Source organism: Apteryx rowi, unplaced genomic scaffold (assembly GCF_003343035.1).
Source record: "Apteryx rowi isolate R43461 unplaced genomic scaffold, aptRow1 scaffold_109, whole genome shotgun sequence".
In the NCBI taxonomy this organism is placed as follows: domain Eukaryota; kingdom Metazoa; phylum Chordata; class Aves; order Apterygiformes; family Apterygidae; genus Apteryx; species Apteryx rowi.
Window position 1 is genome coordinate 551,251 of NW_020447297.1, and position 26,081 is coordinate 577,331.

The window sequence follows — 26,081 nt, forward strand, 5'->3', positions numbered from 1 at the left end:
TTTGCATCCTGAGATTTAATAATAGGTCAGGGATTTAACAATTGGTTTTATGTGGGGGGAGTTTCTCCTTAACTTCTCTAAGGATGTCCAGTTCTGCTAACTCTCAAACACAAAAGTGTATCTCACTTTTACCAATTGAAACAACCTCTTGAGACCGGGGTTGGGTAGTAAGGGCGGAGGGGGTGTGGAGAGGCAGGACAAAACACTCCTTTTGGATGGCCAGGGGAGCTGAAAGGAGGATAATTCTTTTCTGTGACATTCAGAAAAAAGAATCTACATCATGCATTTTGTCTCTTTCTTCCAGGGAGAACTGGTAAGGAAGCTGAAGGAAGACAAGGCCCCCCAAGTGGATATAGACAAAGCTGTAGCAGAGCTCAAAGCTCGGAAGAGGGTCCTAGAAGCCAAGGTGAGTCTTGAAACTAAATCTGAGTTCCACAGTTTTGTCCAAAAAGCCTTGGAATCTCTAACTAGTGCTTTTTTACAGTGTTGATTCAGGCTAAACAATTTGAATCAGGGTACACTGTTCAATTCACTTTTGAGATGATTTACAAGGGTGATCTTTCCAACAAGACATTAGACAGCATTAAATCAGCAATAAATAAAGCAATAAACAGGAATTCAGGTTATTAAAAGTCAAAGTTGAAATTCAATGTAAGTAAGTGTCACCCATCTCTGTTTACTGTGTAGATCTTTTCTGTGCATAATGAGAAAAATGCAAAATGCTGTTTGCTGTAGTGAGTTTCATCTTCAGATTCTTCATACAGCATTTGGATTCCCAAACTTGCAGTGAACATGCTTGTTTAGAAACCAGTTCCAAAGCTACTGTTTAAACAATGTTTTGGAAACATTTCAGATGGCCTATAGTTTGTTTCAGCCTTTCGGAGAGGGATGTTTTTAAGTTCTGCCCCCCTTTTTTTTTTAATAACAGCTGTGCCTGAAATATCATTCTACAAAGGAAAATGTGAAATTTCAAGTTTATTTTGTCTCTAGATCAATAAACAAGTAAAAATACACTTCCTTACCATGTAGACTTCCACCCCCTTCTCTTCACCCCCAGACCAAAACCAGAACAAGAAACTCCTGAAGCATAAAAACTGTCAGGTCTGCAGATTCACCTAGGAAAGTGCTGGGTTCTTTCTAGTTTATAGTTCATAGGGAAAGGATTATAATTGTGCTTTAGTGGTACTCTTCAGAAAAAAGTAAAATAAAGCGGATTTTACACCAGTACTTGGAACTTCCTTAACACTATGAGTACCTGAGTTGAAACCAGTTCACCCTTTTCGGCCTGCAGAGTCATCTGGGGTGAACAGTTAGCGTTCTCGCTCAGGACTAGCATTATGACTAGCTGCTTGTGTACATCTAGCCCAAATAAGAAGATGTCGTTTTTACTTGCTCACTRTTTGGCACAGAACTGCGCTTTGAAACCTGTGGTTTATTCACGGCGAAGTCCTTCTGCAGTGAATTGTGTCTAAATTCTTTCCCAATTCTGTTTCCCATCCCTCAGAAATTTGACGTAGAGAGAAGCGGTGAGGCAGGTTAGGAGTCTTGGTGTTCCTTTGAGCCCCACCTTTCTGCTGGAAGAGTGCCTGAARGATGCAGCGTAGAGGCATTGCTTGGCAGTTACACAATTTGTGTGGGCTGTATCCATGTTAGTGGAAGAATGACCTTGCAAAAGCAGCATCTCCGCTTGTGAGTGCGGCACTCCGATATAGTCGTTCCTTCCTGACAGTGTTTCCAGCAATGCATCGCTGTTGCTTGCAACTTCTGCAGAATGCAGCAGTGCGAATGTTCATGAGCTTTAGCAGCAGATACACTTTTCAAGCCCTGTGATTCCTGCTTAAACATAGCAGAGTGGCTCTGATCTTGAAGACTTGAACAGTGCAGAGTGGTTTTGTGTTTAAGGTTCCTTGTCTTTATGTCCTCAAACCGTATCTGAGCAGTCAGTAAAGTCAGTAGATAAGTCAGCTCCTGTACTGGGTCTTTCTCCCCTTGAAGGCTACCACAGGCTTTCCTGTCTTTTATTTATGAAAATAAATAGATGGAAGAGACTGTTCCTTTGACTTCTGCAACAGTCAATTTATTAACAGTTCTCTGTAGGTAGTAGAAGAGTTCTAGGAGTTTTCTTGCCCTTTCCAGTTCCTCCTGCACTACTGGCCATTTCTTCTTTCCAGTTCAAAATTGGACGGTGTCACTGTCACCCTCCTGTCTGTCTCTTGGCAATAGCTATCCTTTGYGTTAAGAAACCCTGATGACTGTGAAATGTGATCCTGCATCTTTGGGCAGTGTGTCAAACGGATTCCCTTTCCATGTTTTAAAGGTGCTGTTTTGGTTCTTGCTGTCATGCACGCTTGCTCTCTTTCTTTTGTTCTTTGTCTCTCATGCAGACTTGTTGGCATATCCTAGTGGAAGCTGAAGAGGTTCAGTGCTTCTAAAAAGCTGGCCATGTTTATTTGTACGCTGCTCTAGATGCTTAAAACAAATATGGGTCATGCAATACTTTTAGTTACCAAAGGCTGTTCAAAATGATGGTATTAGCCACTTCTGAGTTCACTTGTTGAACTTACTGGCTTAACCCTGTTTCAATTGTTAAAATGTCTTTGTTGAAGAAAATCTTCCTTCGAGTCTGTTAGCTTCGCTAATGAGGTTGGTTGCAGAAGTCCAAATCAAGTAAATAGTCCCTCAGATATTGAATCTGGAGCCAGAAACAGTTGCTTTCTCTGCATTGCTTTTGTTGGATATGTACCGACAATTAACTGAAAAGTAATGGTAAAATAATGTTTCTGTTTAAAACCATTATTATCTGTGCCCTCCTGTGGTAAACCAGTAGATGCGTATCTGTAATTGCTCTGCCTAACAGGATTTCGGATAAAATAGCAGTGAGCCTTCTGTAAAACATTTTCTTAGAATTCAGTCAGTGCATTTAGGCACTCTGTCACTGTAACCTTTCTCAGACAGTAGGGGAGTCCCACATTTGTAAAAGACTGCGTTTTGTAAATAGGTATTCTTTGTGCAAGTAGCTAAATACGTACCTTCGGAACAGAGAACAAGAAAGATGCTAGTCATAATCTTGATAACCAAATTAAAACGTTTCTGAAATGAAGGATTGAAAAGATGCAAATATACCAAAATTTAGATGTCTGTAGTCTGACGTAGTCACTTTCAGCTCCCTTTACAGTCAGGAGACAGAAATACATCATAAGAATCGCTTTGGAAATTGCCATTTCTCCCCACTGATTGTAAAGGGAGCTGAGGATGACTAGCTCAGACTTAGGTGTCTGAAAGCTAGGGCAGATGAGATCACCTCCAGTGTCTAAAGTGCTGCATTCAGACGATCGCGTTCATAATTGAACACATGAATCTCAGTGTGACCATCCCTCTTTGGAAAATGAACATGTTGGCAGGATAACTTTGCTTCAAAATGGTCTTTACAGACTTTTGACTCATAATGGTGAATGGGAAGAATTTGTCCTGCTGCCAGAAACTGAAACTCTTGATTGTTTTTGGTTTGCTTGACTTACAGGAGCTAGCCTTACAGCCCAAAGATGACATTGTGGACAGAATTAAAATGGAAGACACCCTGAAAAGGAGGTTTTTCTATGATCAAGCCTTTTCAATTTATGGAGGTACAAATTTAAAGAAATTTAAATTTTAATCCCTTTAGTATGATGTTATGGTCTTCCTAGCTGTGTTTGAAATGCTGTATCCTCTGGATGTTGTATTAATGCAATGTGGAAAGACTTTTTAAAAGTTGGCTTTGAAATTGCTCCTGCTTGAGTCTGTAAGCCTCTCAAAAGTTTCCCCCTCCTTAAAAGGGGAAGGCGGCGGCGGGGGGTGGCTCAAATTTTGCCTTTTGCTTTCTGAATACAAATGAATAGCGTTAAGTTCTGAGCATTACATTGTACAAGATGGTTGCTTTGCAGGGGGGTAGAGTATTTTTTCATTAAGGAGAGATGATCGGCTTACTTATACCATCTCTATCTGAGCTTTATTCAACAAAATAACATTGCTCTAAACTGCTGCAAACTTCAGAACCTGTCACCTTAATGAACTTTCTCAATGAACTTTACTGAACAGGTGAACAACTGTGGCTGGTAAACCTCTTCAGACAGCATATTTGAGCCTCCTCAGGAGGTAGCACAGTGCCTGGATGGTTACTGCTTTTTCACCTATGATACTAAAATAAATATTTTGGGTTGTTTTATTGGCTTCTTTTTTCTTTTTCATTTCATTTCATTTCATTCATTCACCTAAACTGGTGATTGGCAGACGCATTTTATTGATGACAATAAAATATCCCTCTGGAGTATGCATTATAACCTCTTCTGTATTCAGGTTCCTCCTTCAAACAGGATTCTGCAATGAAACTGGTCACAAAGYATAATCCAGTTATACTGGATATCCAGTTATACCGGAGAAGGGAGTGCGGCTTGTGCAGCTGTAGAATGCATGGTTTTATCACCTTCAGCTTTTACCACTACCCGACGCTCCAGTGTACTCTGCAACAGAACTGTACTGAATAATGTAGGCTAGTGTCCATCTAGATGCTTCGTAATGTTTACTTTCAGCCTTTGTGGCATGAGTYTTTATATAAAAAACACTAGAGTGAGCCACACTCCTTATTTTGTTTAGCACAAAGCAGTTCGTGCTCAGAAAATGACCTCAGACTTGAACCAAGTGATGGGAAGATTGAGCTGGGAGGGTATTTCCTCCAAATGGTGCACGTTCGTACGATCTCTCGCCTACCATATTTTTGTTTCTTTTTTTCCCCGCAGGTGTCAGTGGTCTGTATGACTTTGGGCCTGTTGGATGTGCTTTGAAGAACAACATCATCCAGGCCTGGAGACAGCACTTTATACAGGAGGAGCAAATCCTGGAGATTGACTGTACCATGCTCACGCCAGAGCCAGTTCTGAAGTAAATATGGGTCTTTCTTTCTGCAATATGTCATTTCTGGTCATAGTTGTTTTTTACAGTCTTCTGTAAAGTTCCACCGGGAACTTGAGAGTAGGTCACCCAGTTTCATACCCTGTTGTAGTGCAAAATAATTAGATGTCAGTCCACAGGTCAGTGTGAGAAGCTGTTGTTCCCATAAGTCCACAACCATCAGAAGCTTTTATGGGTCACTGATGCAAAACTGTGAGAGTCTGTCCCCCTGAACTACTACGTACTCCTCACAAATGCATCCACGTCTTGCTTCAATCACAGTGCGGTGTCTGAAGGCAGTAAGTGTCATCTAACTGACACATTTTAAGACTGAGTGATGTTGATACCTGCTCACGGATTGCATTGTTTCTGTGGGATGGTACTGCTTAATGTGGATCTGTACCTGAAGCAAGAGTGCGCCTGCAGTTTGGGTGTGCGGTGTGAAGGGTGTCTCTTCAAAATTGGTCTGTGTGCTGGGCTCACACAGCGCTCTGGGCTGTCCAGTGGCGGCTTTCATGTTCCTTTTTTGTGTTTTCTTTTCTAGGACTTCTGGCCATGTAGACAAGTTTGCTGACTTCATGGTGAAAGATGTGAAAAATGGGGAATGTTTTCGTGCTGATCATCTCTTAAAAGGTGTGAGTTTTGTTTCAAGGCTGAGATGGGCTTGGAGATGTCCCATCAGTGGTGCAAGCATGGGAACAGAGTGTCTTTCTCAAGGAAGGAATAGGCCAGTTGGTGTAGCTTATCTATCATGTTCATATTTGTAGTTCATTAATCATGACTTCTTTTTCATACCAAAGACTCCGTAAGTTCTCAGTCTCACCAAAATGTTGTGTTAGTGTCTTGAATGAGGTACAGGATCTCTAGTAATAACATAGTTGAATCCCTTTTTACAAAAGGTTCTGTGTCTTCAGGCCATAAAAGATTACTGTGTTGTATAAGCTGAAGATTCTCTGTAAAACAAGGTTGCCATTCTCTACTATGTTGCAGACTTATTTTTCTTGTATTTTGGTTGTTTTTTTGTTCAGAACAGAGAAATGATTTACTGTTTCAGTTGCTTTTTGTTTAGAACGGAAAAATGATTTACTGAAGCTATAAGGAGACAGACCACGTTTTCCCTATGCAAGGATCCAGTATAGGGCAGCTACTAACCTTGGTGTATACCCTGGAACTCATTTGGCTTTGGGAAATGCTGAATAGACTTTAGGCATTTCTTAGGTTTGCAAAGTCCACACTCTTCTTTCTGGTTCTAATTAAAATTTGATAAAAGAAGAAGGAGGATCACAGGAAGGAATCCTAGAAATAASAAACCTGTTTGAGACCTTTTCCATGTTCATCAGCTCCATTGTGAAAAGGAGGATTGTTCCAGTCATGCTGCCTAGATTTCTAGCCTTTTCCTTGGAAATAAAGTATGCAGAATGATCTGTGTTAGCATAAAACTGTTTTTGTAAYATCCGATCTGAATTTTCCTTTTATTAAAAGACAAAAGAAACTCATTTAGCCTCCCCCGACTTTGCACACTGAACAGCATCATACCAAGCCTTTCTATGCCCACTCCTCTGCAGCCCCATCACCAGTGGACAGCCACCTGCTGTTACTGCCACTAAAAAGTTGAACTGCTTTGTTCAAATAGGAGCGGGAAGTCTTGGCCTCACTGTCCGTCTTTGTATCCCATGGAGGATGTTGTGCTTTAAAGTGAAAAGGCAGTCTAGCCCTACTGTACCAAGTCAATACATGTCTGTGAGTGCATTTGGATAAATTAGCCTTGCTGGTTTGTCGTTAAAGCTTGTTTTTAATTTCCAGTCTGCTTAGAAAGAAAATAATGAGAAAGGGACTACAAAGCCATTGCTCGAGTTTGCTGGAATGAGTTGTGTCTCAGAAAGAAACTAGATAAGGATGTGTTGTTTTCCCTGTGGCAGAGTGGTACAGCAAACTGGTGCAGCTCCTCATTTGTAAATCATCATTTGCCCAGTAACATGAGTGGGATTACCCTGACAGACACCAGAAAATCAACTGACCTACTGAAAATGCTGTCTTTTGGGGGCATATGCTTATGTTCCTGCTGGATAATCCTCCTGGTTCATCTGCCTTTAGGTTGGGGTCATTGATGGGATCTCAGTATAAACTGACTGTGTRCTTTTCTTGCTCACAGCTCACCTGCAAAAGCTTATGTCTGACAAGAAGTGYACAGCAGAGAAAAAGGCAGAAATGGAAAATGTTCTAACACAGGTATGTGCTTACTTGGGAACGTGACTTGAAGGATGTGTGTGCCACAGAAGTGTAATACACTGAGTCCAGTAGCAACATCTTCTCTGTGTCTCTAGGGATGGAGCACAGTAGTTGCGTAACAGTGCACTTCCCATGTTTATTGCTGACTTCCTAGATGGTAGGAGCTTGGAGAACCCATAATAATCCTAGAGGATTAGGTGTAAAAGCTCTGAACTGTCCTCTCTGTGTACCCTCCTGCTTAATCTAGTTATCAGGGTCCCATTTTCCTGAAGGTCAATATCTGATGGGGATAAGAGATAAGAGGGATCAAGCCATTTTCAAAGCTGGTGGTATTGCTGGTCTTTGCTCAAATGTCTGTACCTCAGAGATGCACATAGGGCTGTATATGCTCCTAAATACTGGAAACTTACTGGTTAACCACATCTCCCTTCTGCTATTTGGAGGAATGTGAGTCTCTTGAATGTTGGATTGGTAGGGCTGAAGCTCTGTCCTTGGAGCTGATCTGCTCTGCTCCACTCCACACCCTGGCAAAAAGCCTGTTTCCTCTGAATCCCCTCTTTACCTTTCCAAAGCCCGATCGCATGAGTATGATGCAAAGGAACAGACAGGCGAGTCTTGGCTGGGTTTTTCTGAACCACCTTAGCATTGAATCGGTATGTTTTAAAATTGACTTGGCTTTGAAGCACTTGAGACATGTTCCTCTGTCTCTTAACACCCTGTACAGATTTTTTCTTTCTTTGCTGTGAGAATAGTCAGGGCTCCAGGCTAAMATTCCTGAGCTGCTGTACAGGCATTTGCCTTTTGTTTGTTGTTTTCTTACTTTGTTTTTAATGTTCGTTCTCATGACTTCTAGGATAAATGCTTCCAGAGCAATGCATAAAGTAGATGGTTCCTTCCAGAAAGAGCAACATTTTTTTTTTCCCCAGTGTATTGCATCACTGAGCAACTGTCATTAGCTTTTTCACACTGCAGTACTGAACTTTGACCATCTGTCAGGGGAATCCCTCTATTAATAGATTCTTTTAATCTCCTGTTTTGAGGCTTTTCTGATATCTGAAGGATCATGACAATTAGAGCTAGAAGCAGCTCATTTAATCATAAAATTGAGTGTTAAATCATGGYGGTACTGTCTAGTATAGCTGCTTTCTGGTACTTAAATTTAGAAATTGTACATTTAAATGTACATGTGCAAAATACTGGTATATAAATAAACAAAATAGTTCTATAAATTGCTGCTCTTGTGCAGCTAGTTTGCAGTTAGATTTCTAGATCTCCTACTGTTTGATTCTCATCTTCCAGAGAAAGGAGAAGGTAGTGTCCTGGAAGGGGCTGATGTCATCCCTCTTGTGAAAGTTGTTATCAAATTGTTTTCAGATAAATGGAAATTCTTTCACCAAGAGCCTCTCTGCTGCAGATCTGTTCTATTTGAGAAAAATGCAGAGCAGCTCTAAAGAGAGCATCTGACATGTAGCTTGGAGTATGCTATGCTTCATGCAGCAGAAGGAAGAAGAACAAATGCAGACAAAGCACTGCAGAAAATTTAGCTTTCTTCTTTCTCAGTGCTGCAGTTTTTTCCTTCCCAACACACTGCACCCTRTGTTTTAGTTGAAACTGTTCAAAATAAGCTATTTGTGGGTGGTGATGCAGTCCCAATGACTTTTCTTCTGCTTCACACCCACTTTCATGCTCAATGCTTGCATTTCTGTCAGATCTTCAGGCTTCAGAAGACTCTGCAATATGGCTGAGTCATAGACCCACATTGCTAAAAAGGGTTTTGCAGATTTCCAAAATGTATTCTTCCATTGTTGATTCAAATTTTAGCTCGCTTTAAAAATTAGGTTAACAGGAAATAGCATTTTTGGGGTAAAGCTACAGACTTCTGGACATTGCTCAGTGAAAGATGAAGAGGGCATAATTTGTTCCTGTTATCTTGTCTAGTAATTAAACTAATCCTCCTGTGTTTTGATATTAGTTGGACAACTACGGCCAGCAAGAACTTGCAGATCTSTTTGTGAACTACAACGTGAAATCACCTATCACTGGGAATGACCTGTCCCCTCCTGTTTCTTTCAATCTGATGTTCAAGACCTCCATTGGACCTGGAGGAAACATGCCTGGGTGKGTACAAATCTCATTCTGCTCACACTCTCCCTTTTTCAGAGATAGCTCAGAATTAAAAATGAGGTCTCAATAGGACTGTAATATGCARTTTCCTCTTGAGCAGCCTTATCCCTGCCTTTCAGTCCCTGTCTTTGGCAGTTTAGCGTTCCTTGTACTCTTGGTGAAAGGTAGGAGGAACAAGGAGCTGTGCAGAGTCACAGAGCCACCTGAAGCAGACAGATTATGTGGATCACAGCTAGGATCTTGCTGGTTGGAGTTGTGCTTTCTGTACAGTCAGTTAGCGTTGGGTCCCTAATTTTCAGTGATCTTATGGCTGTAGAGAATGGTACCTATTTCAGGATGAGGCTACTCAGGAGATGATCCAGTGGTAACATCATTTACAAGGTGTTTGTTGTTATTGTGTGAGAATGTCRAGGCTGTTGTCTTGAGCTGGGGTCTCCAGAGGTAAAACTGAACAGCACCCACCTCCGCTCCTGCTGAAGACGTGGGTGTGTGAYGCTCAGTTATGCTCTGGAATGGCATGTATCTCTGATACCTTGTGCCCTCCAGTGCAGTACATGAAATAGTCTGTGTAGACAATATTTTCTGTGGGAGTCTCAAATCACTGTCGGGGCTGTAAGGGCCTTACACTAAAACCACTTCAAAGTCCCATCACGTAATAGTAGTGGTGTAATCATGGTTTGCTTGTGAAGTCCATATCTGCCAGCAATCTGGCACAGCCCAGGCCAGAGCAGGAAAGGCAAAGAGGGTATATACTGTCTGACTTCCTTCATGTCACTGGCCATTGCATTTCACTCAAATACTTTTTCCCATTCTCCAAACGCAGACGGGTTGTACAGTTTGCTTTTGGAAATATCCTGTGTTTGGGCTGCAGCTGATTCCCCCCACCCCCCTTTTTCCTAAGCACTGTTGATTTGGTGCTTTGTTTCTGGAGTTAAAAGACTCAAGACAAAAAGAGGTAGCTTTAAGTTTTGTAGCAACATTGTTTATTTTCCTCTCACTGCTTTCCCCACCCATTTGCCTTCCTGATTTTTTTTTTTTTTCCCCCCTTCCCCCTTCCTCCTTTCAGCTATCTGAGGCCAGAAACTGCACAGGGAATATTCCTCAACTTCAAACGTCTTCTGGAATTCAACCAAGGCAAACTGCCTTTTGCTGCTGCCCAGATTGGGAATTCCTTCAGAAATGAGATCTCGCCCCGTTCTGGCCTCATCAGAGTCAGGTACTGCAAATTTCCTCTTTCAGCAGAACTTCTGGCAAGTGATTGGTTATACCKTGCAATGGGGAGCATCTCCCTTTTGTTTCAGTATTTGTATATGATTGTTTCTCTTCAGTGCAGTTCTCCCAGACATTTTCTGTGTGTTTTAAAGGGCTCCTGATAACATGCTTAGTGAGTCTCAGGCTTCACAGGCAAAGAACTCAGTTAAGATTTTCACTACAGAGTTCTGCCTAAACCTARCAGAGGAGACACAGGGTCTCTGAAATAGCTGTATTGTTAGAAATGCCTAGATTAAACACAATTTAGCTAACAAAACTTGRCTTCCACTATAAACTAAACAAATCAAATTGAGGGTAATGCTGTTTTCTCTACAGGGCATGCAGCTTTGCTTGTTTGATTACATTCACGCTACTTACTTTAAGACTGGAATCTGGAATCAAAACATGGTTGACCTYGCAGCTGTATTTCCTTGTTTCATTCCTGCAGATTCTGCAGTTCTGCAGCTTATTACAAAGAGGAAGCGAGGAGATAACTTGACTTGAGACATGTGTATTTGTGTCCCRATATCAGTTAAACGGGAAGGCTCAGGGTTATTACTGAGAAATATTTTTGAAGCTATCTCAGGGTAAAAGTRATTATTGCACTTCATTAAGGGTAATCTCTATATTTAAACTGAATCATTCTGAGCAGATGTCTCTCCCTGTCTAATTTGGAACAAGAGCTCCCCTGCACAGTTGGGGGGTTCTGTTGTACACGCAGGCAGTGTGTGTTGTAAACATGGTAACTGATTAATAGGGTGGCATAAATGTCACTGAGAGGCGCTGGCGTTGCTGGCACTAAGGGAGCTCTTTGGAATTTTCTCAGTCTTCCTGTTTTCTCTCTTGCACATCTGGAAATGAGCAAGTTTTGTCATTGAAATACATTTCCAGTCAAATATAAATTATATGCTTGTGGCACATTTATAGGAGAGTGTGCTATTATGCTATCATAGCAAATTACATCCTGATGCCTGTGACTTAGTTAATGATTATATAGAGCTTTTTTTTAAAGATTTTTGATAAAAGGCTAATTCAATGTAAAGTGGTTTCAAGCATGAAGGCAAAGACTCAATGTATGAGTATGGATTTATTAAAAACAAGTTCATAAAACAGAATGTACACCGTTTCTGGATATAGATGTATGATTATCTCTAAGAAATTATCACATCACCTGACCATTTTAGGTACCTCTGCTATGAGTTCAGGCTACTGAATTCATTCCTGTAGTTGACACTATAGGAAACCTTGCTTCAAATAAGGGGACCACAACAGACTGGAAGAAGACTTGAACATTTCCAAAGGTGGTATTCTCTGCTCTGACTCACAGCAGTGATATCCAAGGCCGGAGATCTCTAAATGAACTTCTAGGAAGTCTTATTAGGAGTCTGAAGATGATAATAAATCCATTAAGATTAGCTCATGTTCCGGTTCATGTTCCTGTTCATGTTACTCTGGATTTGCTTAAGTCTTTTTTAAACGGCTGGCTTGCTTGTGAGAGGCGAAAGCGCAATCATTTATTAATGGGGTTGTGGCTGACCCATAAATTATTTCATACGCATGGCTGTATGTGTTCCCCTTAGGGAATTCACCATGGCAGAAATCGAGCACTTTGTGGATCCTAGTGAGAAAAATCACCCAAAGTTTCAGAATGTGGCAGATCTCAACATCCTCCTGTACTCTTCCAAGGCACAAGTCAGCGGGCAGTCTGCCCATGTAATGCGGCTGGGAGATGCTGTCCAACAGGTAATGTTCCTCTTGCGAGCATGTGAAGTTTGATCTTTTGAATATTGTTCTCAAAAGAGAACTTGATCTGCCTACCCCCAACAGTATGTGGTTTGTGTGTTGGGGTTTCAGTTCCTGATTCTCCACGCATTCAAATGATGAAAGAAGTAGGTTTGCTGGGAGGGGAGGAGAAAGAAAAAAGATGCGTTGTATAGAGATTGCAAACTGTAGGGAAGAGCTGTTGTGGGGCCCTGAGCCATAACTGAAATTGTTTTTGCGCCATTTTGATACTAACGACAGCACTGTTGGGTATAGCAGGATATCTTTGAGTAGATCTTTAGGGACAGGTAGTGATGAGTCCTAGAGTTGTAATAACTTACTGTTTTGTTCAGATGGGGATGCTGACAGTAGCACTAGGTTGATTTGTAAAGATATAATAGTGGGTTTCATGGAGGGCCTAGTAATTTATCACAGACAGCTGCAAGAAGTTCTCTCTGTAATGTGCCAGGTTGTCTGCAGCGCTATGGCAAATCATGGCTTTGCTCCCATGGAAAGTAACGTCCGTGTGTTTTTTCTTCCCTCTTGTTCTCCTTCCAGGGTGTGATCAATAACTCCGTTCTCGGTTACTTCATTGGCAGAATCTACCTCTTCCTTACAAAGGTTGGTGTGTCCCCAGACAAGCTGCGCTTCCGACAGCACATGGAGAATGAGATGGCTCATTATGCCTGTGATTGCTGGGATGCGGAGTCCAAAACATCGTATGTAAGTGGCAAAACAGAGCAACAAATAGCACTTCCTGTCGGATCTGTTGATAGTGCAGGAAGGGCTCTGCTTTATTTCTTGTTTTTTTTGTAACTGGTGTTAGCGATGCTGATATTTCTGTCCAGCCCCATGCTGGTACGAACACACTGTGATGGAAATATTCTGAATTAATGAGGGCTTTAAGGGAACAGTTCAGCTCCCCGCARTGGGCTTTTACAAAGCTTGTGAACTGTTTGTGCCTGTTCATAGACTTCATACTAGTTGAATTTAATCTGAAATTAGAAGAAGGCAAGTCCTAGTGCCTTCCAATGACTATAAGCCCTGTAACAGCAGGGGGAAGGATCTATTTTGCTGGAGAGTAGATTCATTTCTGCTAGAATGCTAGCTCTTCCTTTCCTGCTTCTAAACCATGAGAAATGAGGGTTCACTCCTGCCTGCTGAGTCWTTAAGACCTTTCCAGTTCAGGCCTTGTTGGGTGCTCTTTTTTTTCTCTTCTCTTGTTGAATGAATTTTGAAGAATGTGTTTTTTCTTTCAGGTGAACCAACAGAAGGTAGTTAGGGGCAAGGCAGACTCTTAGACTAATTTTAGATTTTTCTGGAGAGCTTTCAGCCTCTTCAGTAAGTCTCAGCCAAATTTGTATCAGTTGGGATGATAGTTTCAAAAGAAATGTCTTAGGAGGCATGGTGACTAGCCTCACCAATCGTGAACAGAGGAAGTCATTCCACTCTACAAGGGWATGGGAGCTAATTTTTTGGCTAGAGTCAGAGTTTAAAAAAAAAAAAATGTGGTGGAGAGGATTCGCTCATGTATTCACTCATAATTCATTCATGTAGAGTGAAGCACATGTTCTTCTGCTTGACTAGCCTTTTGAAGAGGTTTGGGATATGCACAGACTTCGGAAAATATCTAAAGAACTCCATACGATCTAATTCCAGTAAAGGATCGAAAGATTGAAGGGATTCTGCTGAGCTCTGTGGGGTTAGACAGTAACATTGCAGAGATCCTTGTGTGCGTAGATCCCATACGAGGTCCCTTTCAAAGTCAGGAAAGCCAAACTGGGAGTGTGCTCAACCCAAAGGTGTCCACACAGAGCACATGTCAAGGCTTTGGATGGTTCAGGCAGCCTTATTAATGGGCAGGAGGAACTTTCTGTGACTTAGGGGTAAGAAGGTTGTGTGTGGTTGAAACATCTGCTGTCTGTCTGGTTTCTTTTTTTTTTTTCTCTTAAGGAGCTGAAACATGCTTAGCTCTCTAATGATGTTCCATTACAGCTAGTTAGAGGAATAGCAGTTGGTAAAGTTCTACCAAACTTAAGATTAAAAAAAAAAAAAAAATCTGCAGCTTGGATAGGTGATTTGTCTTCATACAGAAAAGCCCTTTAGAAATGAGTGAAGGAATGGCTTCCTCTGAAAATAGGTAGCTGACTTCCATATGCTCATAACTTCTTCTCCCAGCCAGCTGTTGGGGAGCCAGCCCAAAATAGGYGAGCCATGTGTGGGCTGCACCATGTAAATACGATTAATAAACTTGGCAAGCCTTGTCTTGGATCMGTACAGCACTTACAGAGCAATCTGTCTGAGAACCTACACCAGAAGCAGAGACAGCAATCCCAGGGGCCTGACAAAACTACCTTGTGAGCTAGGTTCAGTCTTTGGTTTGTYACTTAAATCTGATCAAAATTGTTTATACCAACTTGCAGCACTCAGCAGTAAGGAGCTATATACCATTCTTAACRGTTTTAAATCCATTCTATAAAGTTACTATATTCTCTTTTATTCTGTATTTTCTGAGAAATGACTCTACTACCCTATTAGTTAAAAATTCCTCAGGACATTCTGAAACAGCACAGTTTTTCAAGCATAGGAAACTTTTCTGTTTACATACCCTTCCTGATACCCTGTTATATCACCGCCATCTGGAATACCGTATAAACAGGTTCTGGCTGYCTGTTTATCTATGCTGCTGTGACAGAATGAGTAGAGAAAGCCTCTGATGTGCCTTTTTTTTCTGTGGGGTTGCATTTTAGAAAATCCAGCTGGTGGCTGCATTTGTAACACGTGTCGGAAGGCTTCGTAGGTGATTTGTGCACGAATGGTCTTTTGAGATTCTTCCTTGCCATCTATGCTGCCATGCTGAAAGAAGTGCTTCCCTTGCATTTTATCTGCATCTTGTCTATTAGCTTGTAAGCCAGGCTTTTGGCCATTCTGATGTGGCTGGTTGTCAGCTGTCTTTTCMATGCTTGTGGAGAGATGGAGCCCCGAAGGCATGATGTCTTCACGTGCCTGCAGTATGTGAGTGATAGGACTCTGTGTTGTGGTCCCAGCCCCAAGCTATTGGCACAGCGCTACGTTCTACCAAGTCATGTGGAAAACCTGCCCCTGAGCACAGGCACTGGTTAGATAACTGATCRTTTCCTCTGGAAGCAAATGAAATCATTCAAATGAAGGAGCAACTAGTGAGTGAGGGCTGCTTATTGCAACAGAGCTAATTATGTAGAAAAAATAGTCATGGGAGCAGGGAGGGTGGAGGGCTTAGGGGCAGATAAACATATTTGATGGTTAAGYGGGCAAAAAAGAAGCGACTTGGTGAAGGCTTCCCCTTTTGTTTTTTCAGGGTTGGATTGAGATCGTTGGCTGTGCTGATCGTTCCTGCTATGACCTCTCCTGCCATGCCCGAGCCACCAAAGTTCCTCTTATAGCTGAAAAGCCTCTCAAAGAACCTATATCCTTTCAAAATAAACCRGATTCAGTGAGATGTGATTTGTTAGTGAGGTGTCCTGAAGGGCTGTGCAGCTCTATCTAAATTTAAGTCTATACATTTGAACAGGAAAACCTTGAGCTACAGATCAGCTTGACTTTKGGGGGGAACCTGCAAAGAGTGGGTGGGTAATTTTACTCAAGTGGGCAAAGTAAAGCATAAGGAGAAGTACTGTTCTGCTTGGTTTTCTGGCTTAATGCTGTGCTCTGTTTTGACTGCGAAGCATAGTTTAAWTATGACTATGGAGTTACTACGCCAGGTTACTCCATGTCATTTTGTGATTCTGCTGCTAGCTGTACCTAAAAAGATATATGCTTTCAGAATTCATGACCGTCTGTCCTTCAGTACTTTTTGTTCTTTCTTCCCTTCTCTTGGAGGGAAGTTCCTTAAGCCAGAAGTAGCAGAGGAGATGTTTTTTTATGTTGGGTAGCAGTTAGCTTTGACATAACAAAAGAAGCAGGCTGTGCGTTCTGTGATCTGAAACTCCTTAACTTCCTCATACAAAACAGTCAACATTGTTCAGTTTGAGGCAAATAAGGGAGCCATTGGCAAAGCTTATAAGAAGGACGCAAAAGTGGTGATGGAATACCTTTCCATGTGTGATGAGTGTTACATCACTGAAATGGAGCAGCTGCTGAACGAGAAAGGGTGAGCTGGCTGCGTGTGCCTGGTGGCCTTCTCTGTCACTTCTGACAAGGTTCCCAAAGTGCTGCTTGATTAATCTGAGCCTCCTGAAACCACCGCCCTCGTGACAGTAGGCCGGATGGATCATCTGCAATGTTTTAATGCTGTCCCTTCCACCAAGTCATTGCTGGTCATCCATCAACATACAGTTAGGTGCAAACATCAGATACGCGTCCATAGTATTCACATATATGTTTATTTGCATGTGAATGAAGTTCTGGCATTTCTTGGCAAGCTGGCTTTAGTGCAGTTAATCCGTAGAAGACACAGACTTCAAAGAAATGGTGTTTTCAATGAAGAAAGTGTTTACTAGTTTTCCAAAACTGGTTTGAGAGTTGGCCAGGGCTAGCAGATGGTTTTGAAGTTTATTTTAAAATAAAATGAATAGTTCTGTGAGTGATGGAATTTAAGAACAAGTTATATAGCAACCAGAGCTTGAGTGTGTATTCTCCAGTGTTTGGTGATATACTTTAGCACTTGATACAGTTTTTCCTTCATCAGGGCACCAGTTTGTGCATCTTTCCTCTGCCTGTCTGCCTGTATTCATGACACATGTAGGAACATCAAATGTTAAGAGATCTCAACAGTTGTCAAATTCAGCTGAAGAAGGCCATCAGCTTTATATGTTACAGGAAGAGCTGATGGGAAGTGCAATTATTTAAAAAGTAAACCCCATTTCCTTGAAAAGAAAACACCCAAAACCTTAACTGGAAATGACTCATGTCCAGTATTAGCTGGCTCACCAGTAGGTTGTGACTACTTCATATTTTAAAAGGTTAGTTTGTGCAGAAACTGAATTCAGGACTATGAGAGCTGAACGGCACAACATGACTTGGAGATGATGGACAGAAAAGTATCTAATTAGCTGTGCAGGCTGAGGAACTAGGATTCCTTCCCAGCCTAATTAAGCAAAAGATCCCTAAGTTTAGCTAGGCTCTTTGCAAAGAAATAAATGAAAACAATTGCTACTGTGCTGCTTGAAATGGATTGCATATGATAACTATTATTTAAATTCAACATCTTGTTATAGCTGTGTTCACAATATCAGTGTGTCAGACCTACCTTTTGTGTGATAAAGTTTGTGTAAATCCATTATGCAAAGAACTTGGATTTATGCTACAGGAGCAATTTTCTATTAGGACTCCTGATAATAAAAACATTTGCTTCCCGTAAGCAGGATAGATCATTACAGCTTTAATTCTCCTGAGTAAGGAGAATGTGCCAGTTGTAAGTTAATAAAAGAGCAAGAGATAGAAGTTAGAGGRTAATAAATAATATCAAAAGCTCTAGAAATAGGCAAAAAAAAGACTGCACCCCCACTCATTTAGAAAACATGCTGATATATTTATTTTCCCCTCTCTTTGGAACCTGTGAAAATATAGGGTACTTTCTGACAACTCAGTTTTCGTAAGAAGTTTGTGCGTTGGATGAGATGTACAGTCTGCAGCAAATGCCTGTTTCATGTGCTTTGATTTTTGTTTTTTCTTTTGGTGTATATACTTCATCCTGAGATATTTTCTTTTCCTAATTGAGTTTGCTTCAGGCTGTTAACCACATCTAAGTTCACTGGGATTATGAAAATTGTTACTTTTAATTTTTATGTRGTAATTTTATTATTAATGTAAACTTTCAGTGGTATGCCCCGTTTCTTCCTTTGATCTTTGAGATTTGCCCTGTCTTCTATCTTCCTACTCTTAAAGTCAACAACAGATGCAATTTATGAACTGTAACATGTTTGTTTATCGCTGTAGCTTTTAAATCACTTCTTTTTCCTTTGCAGGGAATTCACTGTTGAAACTGAAGGGAAAACTTTTAAATTAACAAAGGACATGGTTACTGTGAAGAGATTTCAGAAAACATTACATGGTAAATTTTTATCTTTTTTGTTGTTTGATCATCAAAGGTAAGAGGCAGATCAGGATACACTTTGAATGTGGACTCTATTAGTTGCACTGTACTGTTACTATTGTACTGTGGCACAGGAAAAATGCCAAATGTTATTTCCTTGAAATTCAGCAATTTACCAAATTAGAAAGCTTTTGCACAGCAGTTGGATTTCAGTGACTATTGATGCAGGCCTGCCTGCATGCTTTTTGCCTAGTCTGTTCAGTAACTGCTTTAACAGACTCTGGTCTCCGTAGTCTTCGTGCTGCTTCAGTTCATATTCTGGGATTTGTAAGGGTCCCGCATGGTGCTAAGAACCAGCTGCCGTGGTTGATGGAGAACCTGGGGAGGGTGCACCAGCTTTGGGAGCTTGATTTTTTCAATCCCACTGCAGTGCAGCAAATGGGCCGTGGCAGAGCCTGTTGCTGGGGCACATCTCTGTACTCACAGCTCCCATTTTGACCCTGCTGCGCGGAGCCAGGGCTTCTGGCATCAGCCAGCTCGCCGGGCTGCCGTGCTGAGCGGACTCTTTAAGCTGACAAGTCCAGTCAATTCCTCTGGTGTTCGATAATTGCATCAGTTTCAATCAGTGACTGCCGGAGCTCCCTGCCTCTCCACAGAGCTTTTGCCCTGATTTGGGAAATGGGCTTGAAGGTGATTTTTTTTCAAAGTGCACAAACTGTAATTCCTCAAAGAAGCCTTGTCTTTCCAGTGAGCTCTGTAAGAGCCTCATCCCAGCTCATTTGGGAAATCTTTCACAGAGCTAGAGACTAAGGTAGATTTTCCCCCAGTTCATACTGTAACTAGTGGATCGTCCTGCTCTAGGCTGGGAACATGACAGGAAGGAACAGAGCAACTCGTAGCATATACAGACTGTATTTGTTCTTGCAGCTGTGTCTTTGAAATGTCCAGGTGTCTTTCAGCCAGCACGTGCTGAGGCTGTGTCAGGCTTTGCCTCATCACAGCTCCAGAGGAGGACTCAGAGTTGTAACTGCTACTGATTCTAGTATTGCAGGTAGACAGCAAGCAGAATCCCAGTTGCTGGTTTTACTTTAAATTGGTGCAGGTGAGCARTTTGGCTGCTCGCTCCACCAGGAGGCAAACCTTATGAATTCCCTCTCTCTTGTCCTTTTGCATTGAAGGATCTGGCCGTGACTTAGCGGTGCAAAGTAAAAGTGGAACAGAGCTTATGGAAGAAACAGTTGTTTGTTGCTCTGAAAGGATTGTTATAGCTCACCCAGTTTACTGCTCTGTGTTCTCTGGTTTTCAGTGGACATATATTTCAAACTAGTGCTTGAAAACTGTCAGTGCACAAAAAAGGTTATTCCTTTGGAAACAAAGTTACACCCCAAATTAGGTGCTTAATTTGAGGAGGACAACAGGCACATAGAACGGCAGGCAAGTCAGGGTGCAGTGCTGGAGGATTGGATCCCCCCCCACCCTTGATTTTTCAAAAGCAGCTGATGCCTGTAATTGTTGCTCTTCCAGTTGTTATGTGAGCTTTTTCTAAAAAGCTGCACTGTCTTCTGAGCAGGGCAGCTGTCAACTGTGCTCCTGTCATGCTAGGAGGGGGAGAAGGAGGAAAAAGCCTCTTTGACAGATTTGTGGCAAAGACTGTAGAGAGTGATGGGTGTATAATAATGTAGCACAYTGCATCTTCTGAGAGATTTGCAAACTAACGATCCTCGTTCTTTCCCCCTCTCGTGGTATGTTGAGGGGGTGGAGAACGGGGAGGGGAACAGCGTTGCAGCAGGTAGCTGAATGACTCACTCGAGAATGCAGAGGAGTCTTGGGTGGAATTTGGGTTGGGTCTGAAGCTCCACGCTTCTCTGCTCACAGTGATGGACACAGAGGCTGCATCTGTCCATTAAACTGAAGAGGGCCAGGGCTTGAGCGTGACCCTGCGATCATCCAGGCTGTTTAGCTGTTAGCGTATGCCCTGGCACAGTTTCCATCCATGCCAAATAGCACTCTGCCAGACAACGCCTGGGCATAGTTTGTGGCTTGGCATGGAGCAGGGACCATTCYCAGTAACCGCTGTGGATGAGGCCTCCCTGTTCTGATCTGGAGGAGGGTTTATCTGTGTGGATGCAAGCTGTACTGTGCTGTTTGCTCTCAGGGCCGGGGGAAGGGGCCCTGACTTGTTATTTACAGCCTTGATATAGGCTGTACATGGATTAAGTCCAAAACTCTTCTTCAAATATTTGTATTTAGAGCAGAAATGTTTTAACCTTTTCTTTTTATGTGCTCAGCTTCATTAAATCCAGAATTCCTGCGCAGAAGAGCAACTTTTGTAAGCACTTTTTTTTTTTTTTAATATAAATTCTTCTTTAACCGTGATGTGGGCTCTCTTGTGTTTCAGTGGAAGAAATCACCCCAAATGTAATTGAACCCTCATTCGGAATTGGGAGGATCATGTACACAGTGTTTGAACACACATTCCAAATCCGAGAAGGAGATGAGCAGAGAACGGTGAGCTTTCCTGTGGCTGGGTCTCAGCTTAAAACCAGCTGCAAACATTTGACTTTCCCTAACATCCAGAGGACAGGCTAAAATAAGACCGCACAATGCACAGTAGAGATGGGAAAACGCAGACGGGCTGTTGAACTGCTGTTCTTGCCAACGTGCGTGTCAGTTATACACGTGCACTGAGAGCRTTCTGGGGTTGTATGCACATGAGACTCTTACTGTATCGCTTGCAAGGGGCAGGAAATTCCTCCTTCTGATTTCTCACTTGGCAGTGTCCTGTCGCTTGGAGAAAGGCAAATCTTCAGTGTTTTATTTCCTCTTTGCTTCTTGTCCTGGAGCCATAGTTCTGTGCAGCCAAATGGGCTGTTTCCTCAGTGCCCTCCTCCTCCCCCATTCAACCTTCTCTCATTCTGGACACCCCTAAAACCTTGGCCTAAAGCTCCACTGTAGCAGGGGTTGGAAGGAAATGCGTGTTACGTATAGACCACCAGGCTGATCCACTCAGGACCCCTCTGAACCATTGCCGGTGGCCCACGGGAAGCTGGCTGTGAACTTCATGCTTGTTACTGTTCGTTGCTTCTGGCTGCTGGACTGTGTTTACAGAAACTAAAAATAATATTGCTTCCTCGTATCTGTGGGTGCCACAGGGTGTGATACAGTTATGGGGTGACAGGATTCAGGAGCTCACAGTTAGGATACGTTTGACTTTTAGTCACAAACTGCTAGCGTATTGGACTGTGAGCTTTTTACTCTTTCTCTGTCTTCTAGTACCCATTTACTTTGTGCGGAGCCTGGGCTGCTCTATATTGTGGTACATCTAATTTGCATTACTTCTGTACCCTTATAAGTCTTGCTGATTGTAAGGGCCAGGAAGAAACGTTTTCCACTTTTGGCACTTGTTTTGTTTCTGTGGGTGCGACTGGTGGGAGAGTTGTGAAGGCCTTTCTGAACTGCATAAACTCCCTGTGTGTGCTGGGTCCCTGCTGGAATCAAGCAGGGAACGGCAGTACAGTTGTAAGAACTCTTCTCTTTAAACTGTTTATAAAATCTCCTAGAAAGTCCCATCTACCCTTCATTTTCCTGTTAGTCAAATGAAGCTCACTTTTCCAGGGAGGGCTCTGGCAGACCTCTCTGTTGGTAGGAGGTAACGTTTGGCTGGCGGGAGTGAGGGGGGAGTGGAGTACGGCTGGAGTAAATGAATCTTGCTCCAGCAGTGTGAGGTGTTACCGCTGGAGCCCTGCGTGCTAATGCTTTACAGATCAGCTACGCCACTGGTGCAGTCACCCTGCCTCCAACCTCAGTCAGAGCTTATTTTAGCCTAAGAATCTGGCCTAACTGTTAAACTTGAATTTATTTGTATTCTTTTTTTTTTTTCCTTTAGTTCTTCAGCTTCCCAGCTGTTGTAGCACCGTTCAAGTGCTCTGTTCTTCCTCTGAGCCAGAATCAGGAATTCATGCCTTTTGTCAAGGAATTATGTAAGTGAGAAACAGTACAGCGGGTCTTGTGGGAATGTGCACTGGAAAGATAAGTTTCTTTCCCAGTGCTATAGGAAGAGACCAGCATTAGGATCACGTGACTCTCATGTGAAAAGGAGAGACACCAAACTAAAACAGCTGAGTTAGTTGAAATCCATGAGCTTTGCGTATGTATCAAACTCTTCAGCCTAGCCACAAGAAAAACCCAGCTCCCTGCTCTTCCCTGTGTTGGAAGTAAAAAAGTAAATGGCTTTAACACTGCAAACCATTTCAAAAAGAAACTTTCCCTTCAGCCTGAGAGAGGCTGTCAGAAGCAATGCTTCGTTTATTAATTTTTTGAAAATTCTAGTTCCCTCAGTTCCCTTAGCTGTTGCTGGTCACCTAATTTTTGAATCAGTCGCAGACCTGCTGAACCTCCAAGCACTCTATCAAAATTCCCGAGAATGACCATCTAAAAGTGAATACGTAAAGGATAGGAATGTTGACTGCATGTCAGGCAATGGCGTTTGCTGCCTACAACTGGTTCTGCTTGGGATCTTGTTTCCCTGTGACAAGTGTTCCCGAGTTAAAGCAGAGAGTTGTGGGACTATAATGACAGATGTGGTGATGACCTTGCAGCTAAAGGCTGGAGGAGCATCAAGCCTGTGTCTGGGGAGAGTTGTCCCAGTGCCATGAGGATGTGGGAGGCCTCTGTTGGGATCGTGCTGCCTCCKGAGTTTGTAATGAGTCCTGGTGATTCTCCCCTCCCCACTTTTTGCAGCCGAAGCACTCACCAGGAACGGAATCTCTCACAAGGTGGATGATTCCTCTGGGTCCATCGGCCGGCGCTATGCCAGGACCGACGAGGTCGGCGTGGCCTTCGGGATCACGATTGACTTTGACACTGTTAACCGGACGCCTCACACCGCCACCCTGAGAGACCGCGACTCCATGCGCCAGATCCGAGCTGAGGTAAAGAACAGGCAGACGGGTCTYGCTGTTGACAGTGCCAAGCCTGTTCCCGAGGGGTTGGTGAGGGGAAAACTTCAGCTGCTCTGTCTGATCCAGCAACAGTTCTGGTCTCTGTGGGAGCTGCCCTTAGCTCTCATGGGCAATTCAGCTATTCCCAGAAATCCCCAAGGAAGAGATATTGGTCAAACAGAAGATGCTGGCCCTGCTGCTGAAGTGAGAAGAGACTTTAATTTCCCTAGGATGCAGAGGTGTTGAAAGCTATTCTTTGAGTTGATCGCACTGCTTTTAGAGTGCCACTTTCCCAGTGAAGGTTGCTGAGTAAATGCAGTTGCTTGGCTGTGTCTGGCTGGTGCCTGCAGATTCAGAACAACTGTGGCCGCTACAGTCTGGCTGACAGAGCACAGGACAAACGACTCCTCACAGCTTGCTTCTTGCCAGTGTTGCCCATGCACCCGTGAAGTTTGGGAACCATTGCCCTAGAGCAGTGCTTGTCCTAAGCACACCCTGCTAGGACAGCCATGATGCAGAGACTCGAATGGCAGGTTGCCCTGCGGAGGTCTCATTCCCTGTGAGCAAAAGCTGCGCAGAGCAGTGGATGTGCAGTCTTGGCACCTCTGTCGTGCCCTTCCCTGGCCCCCACCGGGAACCCATTTTGTTCCTGTAGAGGCAGGAGTTGGTGCTGATCTGCAAGGCCGGATTGTTCTAGCTCTTCTCTGTACAGAAGTACCTGTACTGTTTGGGGCTGCTGAGCTAGCCATGGGATCAGTTCAGTGTAACAAGCAGAATCAGTACCTGAGAGTCTTCTGTTTTCTGAGAGTGTCATAGTTTTTCTAGTTGATCCTTCCCACTGTGGCAGTGCACTATTAGTAGCAAAGAAAAAACAATTGGCAGCTCCTTCTGTGCTAATCTTATGGTAAATAGGACCTGGCTAAATCCTGGCTTGCAGCATCTTTTGGATGTGTGTATTTTTTCCTTCCCTTGCAAACCTGTAACATAATATTATTAGRGACCAACCTGGTTGTGTTCCATCAGAGTGATAATTGCATTTTCATAGTGGGTCACCCCGAATAACTGAGCAGCCTTTGCTGAGATGACACACTGTTTAAAGRTTTCCTATTAGTTAATGCTTTTTCTTACCAAAAATGATCTTGCAGGAAGATATGATCTTGTCACCTGCTGTAAAAATTACCCATATTCCCTAAGTATCCACCAGAACAAATTGATTTTGATGACCTCTTGTTACATATGTCTTTGTGACTTTGTCTGCAGATCTCTGAACTTCCTGCCATCATTCGTGACCTGGCGAACGGTTACCTAACTTGGGCTGACGTTGAGGCAAAGTATCCACAGTTTGAGGGACAAGAGACTGGCAAAAAGGACACAATAGAGGAATAAAGAAAAGGACCTRAAGTAAAACCCCATCAAATGTCCACTTTTTACTGTTCATGTTAATATGAAATAAAATTATCATGTATTATTCAAAGCTGCATTGTTTGTGCACACAGGGACTATTTGGTTTTTTTTTCCTCAATTGCTGCCTGAATTGAACTTTAAAAACTGAAATAATTGCAGTCCAAGTTAAAGGTGTTATGAATAAAAACGCCATTATATATGCCTGCTTCTCTGTGTTCATGCAGCCTTGTACTTTCTCCAGAAACATCTTTTTTTCCTGCTGGCTGTAACTATGGGTGTTACTGGTTATTGCAGCCCCTCAAGAAGGCAGAGCCTATGACCTGGGTTCAGATTGCCTTGGACCCTTGTACACGATAGTATTAGTTGCTTGGCCTCATATTCATGAAGGGATGATCAGGGCGTCATTCCTCCTCTCGCYATTGCTTAGCGGCCCAATCACCCACTGTAAGACAAAGGTTTAGCACTTTCTTTTTCCTGCTGGTATTTAATTTCTGTTTCTGCAGTATTAGGAGTATTTGCATGCAGGAGGAGGGAGAGAGGGTTGAAAGTCCTGTCCCAGCTCTTGCTCGTTTGGCGTGGTTGGTTTGCTTGGCTGAGGGAGCAAGCAGCTGTGAGTATGGAGAGGAGGAGCCCTGGCAGGGTCATTTTTTTTCCAGTAAATGTCTCCTGGCAGCAAGGACTGAACCTAGAGAAAGCCCTAATCAGGAAGGAAGRGAGCCAGGTATGCTTTGCCTTCCCTGTGCACTGGAGGAATTCAAACCTGTGTGCTGTCAGAGTGCCCTACTGCAGGGACAGTGGCTGGAGGTGGGAATGACACCTTTGTGTCATTTCTTCTCAGCCTGCTCGGAGGTCTTCAAGCCCTTGGCAAGGTCTCTGATCCTGGCATAGCAGGGTTTTCCATCCCTGGGGCGCGAAAGCTCTGTTTCAAGAGGCTAGGGAAGCACCTTGCTCTTGGAGTTGTTGACAGAAAGTAGTTGGGAGCATGSTTTAGCGCTGCTGGAGCAAGAGAGGTGCTTCTGAACTGCGGGGTTCCCTGCTGTCATCACTGCTAATTGTTGTATTTGAGCCTGTCACTTGGGGGGGCCTCTTGGTGTAGCTTGTAAGGGAACAGCAGCTCTTGCTAGGCAGCTAGGTGTCCTTAGCCATCCAGAGCACAGACAAACCTCACAAGACATGGGCTTTACAAAAAGATATAATTAGTGCAAAGATAGCAGCTTTCCTTTAGGTTTAAGACAGTTGCTTGAAGATAGGCAAGAAAGCATGAACCCTAAGCAGCGTGCAGGCCAACAAAAAGGACAGGTATTTTTCTCAAAGCTCATGACATTCAGGCTGCCCTTGTGATTTGGTGGTTGAGTCAATGTTTGGTTGTTGAGATCTGATTCTTTGAACCTTGAGGGCTGGATGTCATGGTACAACCAGCACTGGGACCCCCATGC

At 43.0% G+C, this 26,081-nt stretch overlaps 1 protein-coding gene across 1 annotated transcript; it reads left to right on the forward strand.

The window, feature by feature from the left end:
* Window positions 1-306: 306 nt before the first annotated feature.
* GARS (glycyl-tRNA synthetase) lies at window positions 307-24,858 on the forward strand. The gene is made up of 16 exons (XM_026072372.1): window positions 307-406; window positions 3,521-3,623; window positions 4,773-4,914; window positions 5,468-5,556; window positions 7,076-7,152; window positions 9,125-9,270; window positions 10,343-10,492; window positions 12,108-12,270; window positions 12,847-13,011; window positions 15,626-15,733; window positions 16,272-16,417; window positions 18,234-18,319; window positions 20,700-20,809; window positions 22,188-22,281; window positions 23,042-23,232; window positions 24,502-24,858. The coding sequence occupies exons 2-16, from the start codon at window positions 3,566-3,568 to the stop codon at window positions 24,625-24,627; spliced, it is 1,851 nt and encodes a 616-aa protein (XP_025928157.1). The 5' UTR covers window positions 307-406; window positions 3,521-3,565; the 3' UTR covers window positions 24,628-24,858.
* Window positions 24,859-26,081: the final 1,223 nt, after the last annotated feature.